This window comes from Nicotiana tabacum, chromosome 10 (genome assembly GCF_000715075.1).
Source record: "Nicotiana tabacum cultivar K326 chromosome 10, ASM71507v2, whole genome shotgun sequence".
Lineage (NCBI taxonomy): Eukaryota > Viridiplantae > Streptophyta > Magnoliopsida > Solanales > Solanaceae > Nicotiana > Nicotiana tabacum.
Window position 1 is genome coordinate 93693961 of NC_134089.1, and position 12849 is coordinate 93706809.

General features: G+C 35.4%; 1 protein-coding gene across 2 annotated transcripts; it reads right to left on the reverse strand.

The window, feature by feature from the left end:
* Positions 1–3903: 3903 nt before the first annotated feature.
* Positions 3904–12129, reverse strand: LOC107806167 (uncharacterized). Of its 2 annotated transcripts, none has more exons than XM_075223133.1 (2): positions 12093–12129; positions 3904–11585 (listed from the first exon to the last, which is right to left on the reverse strand). In XM_075223133.1, the coding sequence occupies exon 2, from the start codon at positions 5996–5998 to the stop codon at positions 4997–4999; it is 1002 nt and encodes a 333-aa protein (XP_075079234.1). In that variant the 5' UTR covers positions 5999–11585; positions 12093–12129; the 3' UTR covers positions 3904–4996. The 2 variants fall into 2 exon arrangements, with proteins under 2 accessions (XP_075079234.1, XP_075079235.1); XM_075223134.1 differs by having other exon boundaries at positions 3904–11454; positions 12093–12128.
* Between the last annotated feature and the right edge of the window lie 720 nt (positions 12130–12849).

The following is a 12849-nucleotide window of genomic DNA, read 5'->3' on the forward strand; positions in this document are numbered from 1 at the left end:
GGACCTACTCCAATTTCCGGAATTTCATTCGGACCCCGATATCAAGATTTCCACTACCAACCGGAAAACGCCAAAATTGCAATTTCGCCAATTCAAGCCTAAATCTACCACGGGCCTCCAAATTACATTCCGAACATGCTCCTAAGTCCCAAATCACCTCACGAAGCTATCTGAATCATAAAAACCAAATTTCGAGATTGTTTACTCATAAGTCAACTTTCAGTTGACTTTTTCAACCTAATGGCCAACTTAAGAGACTAAGTATCTCATATCACTCCAAAACTACTCCAAGCCCGAACCAACCAACACGATGCGATGAAATATAGCTGAACACTACATAAGAAAGCAGAAATGGGGGAAGCGGAGTGGTAACTCATGAACGACCGGCCGGGTCGTTACAAGCCCGAACCAATACAAGCTCAGACGAATAAAAATTGACTCAGTTGGAGTCCGATAGCTCAACTAATTTGCCAAAATATTACTCTTGGGTGTTCTTAACCCAAGAGTCCAACCCACGCTAGTTGGGTCCCATATCGTCCAAAATACTCTTCCAAAAATCGCCAAATTCGAGTATGTGGTCGTGTCTAACTCATTTTTAATTTTTAAAATTTAGGACATAACTCTAGGTCCTGATATAAAGAATTAAATGGTTTTTTAATTAAAACTATGGATTAAAACTCAAACCAAGGGAATGAATCAAAGGGAAATACTTAGGTTATGGTTTAGACCTTAACCCATGGAAAAAACTTGAAGAACATCTTTGAATTCTCTCAATCCCAAATTTTCAAGATGAGGAAAACTTTAACAACATTAATAGCCAAAAATGCATAGCTTTTATGCCTCATTTTTTGTGCCAAATAATTCCGAAACTCGCTTTTGATGCCTCCAATGAAAGTTAGGATTTTGAATCACTCCATTTGACCTTATAATGAAGGAGATATGTTGGTTTCAATATTTGAAAATAGTGCAGATTTTTAAATACGAATTCAGTGGCAATTTCGCAATTAATCTAAAAAATTGACAACTCAATTCTTAGTAAAATGACTATAAATTCCTCATACGGTGTCGAAACTTGATGATTTCAGTTGCTGTGATTCCAAAATTATGATACGAATATAATGGTATAGCCGAAACACGGATCAAGAATCAAAGGCCATTTGCTCAATATGGCAACATTTATGCTCAAATCAACGTCGAAACCGAAAACAATCACCATACAACCCAAACTTATTCAAAACTCATCAGAATTTAACCAAACTTTGTGGACATGTCCAAAATCATCATACAAACTTATATGAATAATTAACACTCGATTTCGAGCCCGTTTATCCAAAAGTCAAACCTTGGTCAATTCTTCCAACTTAAAGCTTCTAAAACAAGAATCATTCTTCTAAATCTATCCCGAACGGCTCGATAACCAAAATCAACCATACACGCAAGTCATAACAAATAATATGAAGCTACTCAAAGTCTCAAACTACCGAATAAAATGCTAAAGGCCAAAACGACCGGTCGAGTCATTACTGTGTGTGTGCGTCTCATTCGAGCATGATAGGATCCCACTATCATGCTAAAAACACTATCATACTCTAAAAACACTGCAATCTAACAAAAACAGAGAATTAAACTCTCACAGATTAAGCTAAAAGAATCACACCAACAAAAATTATATCCAAACCAAACGACCCTTTAGACTACAGTCAACCCTCTCTATAACAGCCTCGTTTGTTCCGATATTTTTTTGCTTTTATAACAAATGGTTGTTATATACATATAACAGCATTTGACGTTTAAATATTTTTTGGCTATTATATAATATCCAAAAATCAATTATTTTTCCTTTTTTTAATGTTACATATAAAAACTAAGAAAATTATTCAAATTTAAAATCTTAAAAGATATGCATGTTTCACTAGTTAAATATTGAAAAAAACTATACATTATTAATAAATTCATAACTAAACGTATAAAGCATTAAACTATAAGGAAGACATTGTAAGCTACATAGAAAAATAAATTCTTTCAAGATTAATAGAAGAAATTTGTAATTGTAGCTTGTTTCGCAACTTTCATTCTCTTAATAGCAATATAATACTTGAATTGGTGAAGATTTGTGTCCAAATTTTCAGCTAAAAGGTATCCAGTAGCTTTTTCTTAAAGACAATCTAAGAGTTTAATAGTTGAATATTCTATCTAAATATTTTTTGAAATTTGTCCAATTGAAGATATCATGTGCAAATCTTTAAATATTATATCTTATACAAGATAGAAACTTTGTTTAATGGAAAATATTGTGTGCATTTTTTTAGAATTATTATTAGTAATCTTAAAGATTCCATATGGTTGTTATAAAAGGGTAATTTTACAAAGAGCGTTCAGCTACAAATATAGATGTTGATATCATAGGTAAAAAACTGCTATAGAGAGGTAAAATATAACTTAAAATTCGATTCTGAGAAAAACTTTTTTTTATAGTGAATGACTATTATATAGGGATGTTTAATTTTCATAAACCACTATAGTTTAGAGCCTAATAACTTAATTTACCTAATTACCATTCGTAGCTATTGTTCAATTGTTACTAACTTGTATCACTTGTATTCAAACGCACAATAAATACAACATGTGTCAATTGTATTTGTTCGCGCAACGAATACAACCTGTATTAATTGTATTCATTCGCACAATTGTATTCATTCGTGCAACGAATACAATATGTATCAAATGTAACCAACGCAAAATACAAGGGTGTATACAACGGACACAAATTGTATCAACTGTATACATGGGTATATACAAAGGATACAACTTAAATCGATTGTATTTATTCGCACAACAAATAAAACCAAGGCGAAATACAAAAATACAGAAAAGTAAAATGTTCTTGTTGAGATTCGAACTCAAGACCTTCGCTAGCTAAGAAAGCGCTCTAACCAACTAAGCTATGATAGTTTGTTGCTCTCTTGTTTCAGTTCAAAACAATTAATCTCTTATTTTGTGAATTTGCTATAAAATTCAAATATAGCTACGAATCATAAAATTGCTAAAAGTATAGCTAAGAATGGTAAATATAGTATAAATATGTGATGTGTCACGTAATATTTTAGTGTAATTTTATTGTAATAACCAATATGGATATTTTCACTCTTGGGCTTAGGCCAGAGCACATAAGAGCTATTCCACTAGTGTCCAGGACTGATATGAATTCGTATCGAAAACATGAATAATGCAAAAAATACACGGAATCAAAAAGATAGAAGATTAGGATTTAAAACAGAGAAAGACAAGAACCTAACTATGAACTAGTTAGACCCCTTAAATTTACTATGATAAACACTAATTGAGGAAGAACAATAATAAAAAAACACGGATTAAGATAAGTAAAGAATGCAATCAAAAGCCCCTAGAAGATATATCAACTAGAATAATGAATTAACATTCAAATACAAAAGAATAATCCAAGAGTATGAACATGAACTCATACATAATAAACCTAACATAGATAATCTAAAAAATATGGTAAATAAAGAGAAATAAAAGATACCCTAAACCTCTCAAGGTTTGGTCTTTGTTTATCAATCCATCAGCAAAAGCTTCCTTTCAAAATAAGAGGAAGAGACTATTTATACTAGAGTGATATTTAGGCTAGATGACTTAAATACCCTTAGTCTAGTAAGGAAGCTAAGTAGACCTAAATTATAAGACAAGCCTAAATAGCTAAATTGTCAATATAGCCTTCTTGATCTTGACTACTTTAAAGCACTCTAATGTTATGATATTGACTATGAAATCATAATTAAAAATTATCCTTGTTAAGTGTGCTCATCTGGCATGTATCATCCTCCCCCCTTGAAAGAAATTCGTCCTCGAATTTGGACCTTGCAAAACCAAGAAAGGGGCAAACATAAGTACTAAACCAATCACAATTAAAGCATTGTATGTTCAAGCTAAAAGATCAAAGTTTGCAACCTTGCACTCAAAAGTAACACTCTTATGATATAGCCAAGTGTCATAATCTATAAAGAATACATCTTCAACACAAATGACACAAACTTGACTATAAGAAAAATAATACTCATGAGAAGAATCAAGAGAAGATAAAGTCCCATGCCTCCAATAAAACCATAATCTTGTAAAGGTATCAACAAAGTGCACACTTTTATAGTATAACCAAGTGTCATAAGAAGCAATAAAAATCATACTCTCCAATCCAAATAAAGACACTTTACCATAGTAAGAACAACTCCGGAGTAAAAAACAAACTCTAATCCCCAAGTATCCACATACTTTCCAACAACAAACTCACAAGGTAATTTAAGAAATAGGCCAACATCATGAATCACCGTATAGAGAATATCAAAATACTCAAAGTTATGAATCTCTACCTTAATGGCCTTAGATAAACACAAAATTATCATAAGCCAAATGTACATACTATTTTTGCTTTCGGGGAAAGGAAAAAGCTATTGACAAATAATATGCCAAAGTGTAAGTTCAAGACTTTCCTTATCCTTAGAAACTTTTCCTTGTTGAACCTTTACAAAATATTCAATCAAGTTAGGTTCTTTTTGCTCACAATGATCAATCAAACAACCAAAAGAAACATTTTTACCTTTTCTCATAGAAGCAATAGCAAAATCTAACAAAAATGTTCTTCAAAAGTAGGAATAAGATAAGTAAAGCAATTAATACTAGTGTTAGCATCAAAAACTTTACTTTCCTTTTTATTCTCAACCAAATCACCACATTCAAATTTGCCCATTTCATCATAAAAATTGAATCTTTCTTCCAAAGGAATGGAAATAAAATCAAAAAATTCATCAACACATTCTTCTTGACTCGTTTCTTCATAATGTTCAAAATTTTCTACCAACAAAGTTAAAGTGGAGTCAAAAGAATCATCACATGCATCATCCTATAAAGGTGGGCTATCATAAGACTCAACATCATCACTAGCTAAAGAGTCATTAAACAAAGAACTAGAATCATCCAATAATCAACAAGAACTCTTAGCTAGTTGCAAGCCACAATTATTTTTCTCATCACAAGATAAAGAATTATCAAACTCATCAATATCATAGGAATCTTTCAAACTCAAAGTGTCACCACAATCAACTAAAGTATCAAGAGTAGAAGGATAAGCTATTTTACCTTGAAGCACTTCTAAAGTATTCTCTTTACCTTGAATTTGCTCAATAAATTCCATAAGTTCTCTTGAAAAGATAGATTGATCTTCTTTCAAGCTCTTCAAAGTAGGTTGAATGTTACTTGATGGCTCCTCTCCAAAATTCCCTACACAAGATACAAAACAACTAGAGAAAGAAGAAAGATTAGTAGCATTAGAATAAGGAAAATCCTCGATCTCTTTTTGTTTTTCCACTTTCTTTTCTCTCATTTTCTTGTCAAGCTCTTCACTCTTTTCTTGTGACAACTCACTCACTTCACTCCATACATTCTCTCCTTTTTCCACTCTAGAGTTGTCACTTTTCTCTCCCTCACTTCTCTCTTTCTTTTGTCTCTCATCCTTACTTTTTCTCTTTGCATTTTTCAAGGATGTTCTCGAACTCATTTGTTCTTTCAAGACTTGACTTGGTTCCAATGGTTCAAGTGTCACCAACTTGCCTTTCCACTTAAGAGAATAGTGATTCTTCCCTCCTTGATGCAAAACATCTCTATCACACAACCAAGGTCGCCCAAGGATGATACGGCAAGCATGTAATGGCACAACCCCACAAATTACTTCATCCTTGTAATCCCCAATCATGAAAGGAATCTTCACTACTTTGTTCACTTTAAGTTCGCCACAAGTATTCAACCATTGCAACTTACAAGGTCTAGGATGATTGAAAGTTTCCACCTTTAACTCTTTCACTAAGGTAGCACTCACCAAATTGTCACAACTTGCTCCATCAACTACCAAAGTGCACATCCGATCCAAAATCAAACATCTAGTGTAAAAAATATTATGTCTTTGTGTATTTTTCACTTCTTCCTCCATAGAAGTAGGCAGCCTTTCTCACCAACATATCTTCATTCCTCCTATATTCTCCATTAGAAATTTGTTGGATGGCATCCAACTCATTCAAGATGGTCTCATGATCATGTTGAAAAAAGAGGGTTGTTAATCATTCGAGGCTCTTGAGGTGGTATGAGTGATGGAGGAGGGAGATTGTCCCTCAATAGGAATATTATGATCAAGAAACCAAGGTTTTCCCAATCGAACATGGCAATACTTCATAGGATATACATCACATCAAACCACTTCTTTAAAGTCTCCTTTGGTTATGGTAACCATCACACCTCTATCAACCTGCTCACCCCGAAATTTATAAGGCGACTCCCTTGGAATACAACTCAATCCAACCATTAAACAAAGGAAGAAGCAATAAAGTTGGTCGCATAGTGATTACTTATAGCAACCATCATAGCCTTCTACATTCACCACATAATGCCTCAAATTTATCTTTCTCCCACTTTCATCATAAAAGATTTCAACACTTGGAGAAGCACAATTAGTTTCATAAGAAGAACCCACATAACCATCCATACCTCCCTTATGACTCCTTGTACCTACAAAAGAAAACTTAAAACAAGAAAGTTGGTTAGTCAAAAATAGGACCTTACTATTCACTCCCTTAGTGTTTCACTCTATATATTCACCACTCTAGCCTTTTTCCACACAAGGGTATCTAAAAGTTCTCTTCACAACCAACATTCTCAAATAAATCCAAGTAGGCAATCAAATATCAGTTCGGAGTGGAATGTATGTGACCAAAGAAAGCACAATTAAAAGCTAACGGACTTTATCCAAACAATTCACAACGAAATTAGAAGAGAAAAGCATGAAAGAAATGGCACGAAATAAAATAAAGCACACAAAGAAACTAGAAATAAACTTAATATGAACTAATATCAAGTTTACACTAGTTGAGAGTTCAGTTCACTACAAATTGGAAGAGAGAGAAAGAAAAGAAACTACAAAGCTAGACACTTTTCAAAGTTTGGTCATATTCTCAAAAACCGATTATTTTTGCAAAACTGGTCATATTTGCAAAACTTAAACTGGGAAGAAACTATAGGTTGTTGAACTTGTAACGACCTAACCGATCGTTTTGAGCTCTAGCACGTCGTTTGGAAGTTTGAGGACATGAACAGCTTCACTTCAGGTATCATGACTTGTATGCGTGGTCGGAATTGGAATTTCGGAAGTTCAGAGTTGATTTGGAAGGAAAATTTTCATTTCGGAAGCCTTAAGTTGGAAGGATTGACTAAGGTTGGATTTTTGAGTAAACGGCCTCGGAATTGGTATTTAAAAGTTCCAACAGGTTCGTAGGATTATTTTGGACCTAGGAGTATGTCCGGATCGGGTTTTGGATGACCCCGGAGCGTTTTGGCGCCTATTGTGAAAGTTAGCATTTTGGAAGAATTTCATAAATTTGGGTTGAAGTGCATTTCAATATCATCAATGTCCGTTTGAGATTTCGAGTTTGGGAATAGCTCTGTATGGTGATTCTGGTGTTGGTCGAGCGTCCAGAAGTGGATTCGGTGGTCCGTAGGTCATTTTGGGGTCATTTGACGAAAGCTAAAAATTTGAAGGTTTTGTAGGAGATCGACGGGAAGTCGACTTTTTGATATCGGGGTCGAATTTCGATTCCGAAAGTTAAAGTAGGTCCGTAATGTCAAATGTGACTTGTGTGTAAAATTTGAGGTCAATCGGACGTGATTTGATAAGTTTCGGCATCGAACGAAGAAGATCGAAGTTCTAAAGTCCATAAAGCTTGAATTGGATTGCGATTCATGATTTCAGCGTTGTTTGATGTGATATAAAGCCTCGAGCAGGTCCGCGTTATGTTTTGGAACTGGTTTGTATAATTGGACGGGGTCCCGGGTGCGATTCATGGATTCTGGATGGTTAACGGATCGAATTTGGAATTTGAGAAAGGCTAAGATTGCTGGTATCTGGTGTAATTGCACCTGCGTGGAAAGGGCCGCAGGTGCGACTATAGGTTCGCAGAAGCGACATTTGAACGGAGCTGGGATGGCCGCAGATGCGAGGGTATTTCTGCATCTTCGATCTCACTGATGCGAGATGAGCTTCGCACGTGCGAAGGGGCAGAAGCGCATGGGTAACAACAGAATCGGATTTCGCCTGGCTTGGAGGGAACCGCACCTGCGATGGACTTTCCGCAGGTGCGGCCGGTGTACTGCAGGTGAAGAAGGACGGCTACGAAAAATGTTTTAAAGACGGGATTCGGCTCATTTTTCTTCCATTTCCCACTTGGAGGGGCGATTTTGGAGAGCTTCAAGGAGAGATGTTCATCGGGAAACACAAGGTGAGTGATCCTCACCTATTGCAAGTTAAATACCTAGTTTGTAAAAGGATTTAAGCATGGAAATTGGTAGAGATTTGGGATTTTCAAGAAAAATTTAGAAATTGATATTCTTGGATTTTGACCACTAATTTGGGCATGGAATAGGAAACAAATTATATATTTGAGTTAGTGGAGTTATGGGTAAAGTTGATCTTTGAATTTGGGCACGTGAGCCCGAGAGTGATTTTATCAACTTCTCAAGCGGAGTTGGGAAATTGTTATAAATAAGATTAAAATGAGTATTTGAGTATATATTGATGGGTTTGCACAATTATTGACTAGTTTTGGAGCATTGGCCACCGATTTGAGTCGTCGGAAGGGCTTGTGAGCCGGTTATGAAGCTTTGGAGCGAGGTAAGTCTCCTTTCTAACCTTGTAAGAGGGAATTAACCCCATAGGTGAAATAATTCAATATGTGCCTCTATTTGTGGGGGGCTACGTACACACGAGGTGATGAGAGTCCGTGCGTAGCTACTATTATGCTTAAGTCCGAGTAGTCTAGGACCCAAAAGCATGCTATACTTGCGAAATTGATAACCTTGTTGTCAATTTAAATTGCTTAAATCATATCGAACTTGGTAAATGAATTTCCAAAAGGTTAAACCTCGTTTTCTTGACTGGTAAAAAGGGGATTTACATTTCTTTGGATAATTGCTCCTTGATGAATTCTTGATTGACTAATGATTGTGTTTTCCTTTGGTGGAACGGGCCGAATGCCATGACAGATTAAATAGATGCATCTATGGTTCGCGTTGTTCGACCCTCTGGATGTGCACAGTTTAAATATTATGTTGGATCGTGTCATACGACCTCGACATGATTTGCGCATAACTTAATTGATTGTTCTGGAATTACTGATAATTGATGTGGCCTAATTGGCCGGAGATATAAATTGTTAAAAGATAAAAATAAATTTTAAAAATTTCCTATTAACAAAAGAATTGTTTACCTGCTTCATGTTATTGAGTTTACAGTCACCTTATAAAATCCATAATTTATTATATTAGCGGTATATTATTGTTGGCCATAGTAAGTGTCGGAGTCGACCTCTCGTTACTTCTTCTTCAAGATTAGACATGATACTTACTGGATACGCGTTGTTTTCGTACTCATACTACACTTGTGGTATATTTTGTTGTACTGGCACATGTATGTCTAGTGGCCTTGTGAGTGCAACGGCGTGGTTGATACAGGGACTTAGGTGAGCAGCATCTTATGAGACGATCCGCAGCCAGCAGAGTCTCCTTCGGAGTACTTGTATTTTCTTTTCTGTCCAAATTTGTATTCCGGACAGTTAATGTATTTTATTTTATTTCCTAGTAAATGCGCATGCACTTGTGACACCGGAGATGATTATGCGATATTCAGTGTTGAAATTGGAAAACATTATTATTATACTGTAAAGTTCATCTTTTACTAGTTAAGTTGAAGGAAATTTATGATTTCAAAAATATTAAAATGAGAATTTAATTAACTATTTAGTGTTGGTTTGCCTGACAGTGGTGTACGGCGCAATCACGGCCTTTAATGAATTTTGGGTCGTGACCGAACTCATCAGCCGAAGCTGGACTGTGTAGAATTAACTGTGCAGAAATTGCAGAAGTTTGGCTTCAGTTGTGCTGATTTCAAATGCAGTCCCAAACAGTTCTAAAACTCAACTGATTAGTCACATTAACTATTCTCATGGACAACTATCAGAAGACTTATTTCAAGGCACAGCTGTGCAAAAAATGCAGTTGGAACTTAACTGAATAAGGTGCTGCATGTTTGCAGCTTAACTGGAGCTCAACAGTGCATATTTGTCGCTTAAACTGTAGCCCAACACTTCAGCTCAAAGCCTCTAATTTCCGAACTCAAAATGCTATCTAAAGCTGCAATGTCAGCAATACACTTACCCAACACTCGGCAGAATATTAAAACCATAACTACACTCAGAACAACCAGAGGTTATTTTCAGTATATGCTTAATCGACAACCTTCAACTCAAAACTCATAAACCAAAAAAGAACTTCAGCAGCAAACTCAATCCTTAGCAGCAGAAACTGAGATAGATTTACTACAAGGATTAGAAATTGAATCCCACAGTCAACTTAACAAAAATAAACTCAGAAGTGCATAACAGGTATGAAACCAGAATTCCAATACTTACAACAGCTGTTTTTCAAACCTCACTTCGAAATTTTCAGTTCACCCCAGCTGTAGTTGTTTTTCTTTAATCAGTTTGAATAGCTATCCCCAATCAGATTATAAGCTGCTACCTATCTCAAACTTTAGTTACAGCAGCAAGCAACATAGTGCAGAGAATTTCTAAATAGTGCAGCAGCTCTCAAGATTCGGAAAGGACAAACAGTCGCACCAAATAGTAGTCAAACTCATAGAAGCAGAATTCAACTTCAAAACACAGGGAAAAAACTTCAGCGTCTCACAACAAGCTCTAAACAGTTATCTAGTTCACAATTCAACAGCAACCTCCGGTGGCGCTCACAAATTCACTCAATAACAAATCAACAAGAAGCTCGAGTCGACTTATGAACTCAAACTCAATCAATTCCAAAGAGCTAAAGATGAATTTCAATCTTCAATTTTTCAGAAGTCGAGCTTAGCTTAATACTCAGAAATCAAACCTGTGCAATTCTTCAACGATGAATTGCTGGAGTCAGCTATGCGTCGATGCGTAGAGACGTTGTGTAGTCTATGCAATACAATCAAAAACTCAATTCCAGAAATCGCAGCTGTTCGCCCAAGTTCTTCGAGCTTCAATGGCAGAGAATTCGATTCTTGATCAATCCTTCAGCAGATGCAATAAAACTTTGGATGCTGCCTCCAAACCACTCTAAGATCAATCCCCAATGTTTAATTTGTGCGAACAATTCCTCAATCGAAAGACCCTAGTGGTTTTCTTCTTCGCAAAACAGCTTCAACTGACTCAATCGAAACCTAACCAAACCTTCGCAAAACGAGCTCAAATCTAGAATACGGCTTCCCAATAGCAGCTCGAACAAATCCCAGTAACTTATTTAGTTCAATGCTCAAGAAATCGACAACCCTAGGTCTTCTTCTTCGTCAAAATGGTTCGAATTTTTCTGAACACAAACCCTAGAAATTCAGCTCAAATCGTTCTCAAATCTTCATATGGAGCTTCACAATGATGTTTCCAACCAAAATCATGACTACCCAATCGAATTCAAACACAATTCCTCAACGAAATTCAAATCTGAGTTAAGCCGATAAAATTTGAAGTCACAAATGGAGATACAGTGGTGAAATTCGAACTAGAACCCAAGTAATCCAAGGATTTCCACTTAAAATCAATCAATTTCAGTGGATTCAATAATTTTCGGAATCAAAAATTAAACAAAGAGGAGAAGGAATTCGATTTTCAGCACATACAACTCCAACAGACCTCAAAAGAATGGGATGAACAATGATCTCTCAATTTTTTCTGAATTTTCGAATTTTTTTATTTTTAGATTACATGATAATCAAAACAAAGACCCAAGGATTGATAGAACAATCCAAAACCTCCAGACTAATAGGAAATACGGATTAAGCTAAGTAAAGAATGCAATCAAAAGCACCTAGTATAAGACATATCAACTATAACAATGAATTAACGTCCAAATACAAAAGATAATCCAAGAGTATGAACATAAACTCATACATAATAAACCTAACATAGATAATTTAGAAAACGTGGTAAATAAACAGAAATAAAAGATACCTTAAGCCTTGAGGTATTTTGTTTAGCAATCCATCGTCAAAAGCTTCCTTTCAAAATGAGAGGAAGGGACTATTTATACTAGAGTGCTATTTAGGCTAGATGACTAAAATATCCTTAGGCTAGCAAGGAAGCTAAGTAGGCCTAAATTATAAGACTAGCCTAAATAGCTAAATTTGTCAATATAGCCTTTGTGATGACCCAAAGGGTCATCTTTTATTTTAGAATCCAATTCTGTATTTCGGAGCCTTGAAAACCTCATTTTCTCTCTTCTCGATTTGTGTGTACAGTCTGAGCGTGCTTCCGAAAAGCTTTATATGAAAATTTGAGAAAAAAAATATTGAGTTTTGCCTTTAAAATTGGTTTAAGTTGATTTTGGTAAACATTTTGTGTAACCAGACCCGTAATTTGACGATCCGGAGGATCCGTAGTAAAATATGGGACTTGGATGTATGCCCGAAATTAAATTTCGAGGTCCCTAGCCCGAGAAATGAATTTTTGAAGAAAATTGTTTAATTGGAAATATAATAGTTTATGAAAATTGAATGATGTGTGAATTTATTGGTATCGGGCCCTTATTTTAATTTCGGAGCTCACTACAGGTCCATTATAATATTTAAACTTTATCTGGGAAATTTGGTAAAAAACGGAGTTGATTTGACGTGATTCAAACCTTTGGTTGACAAAATAGGAAGTTTGAAACCATCTTGAAAATGTCATGTGTTTTGGTGTTGAATTCATAGTTCTAGGTGTTATTTTG

Coding starts and splice junctions, on each gene's coding strand:
- LOC107806167 (XM_075223133.1), bottom strand. CDS start 5,998: ATGGAGGAAGAAGTGAAAAATACACAAAGACATAATATTTTTTACACT.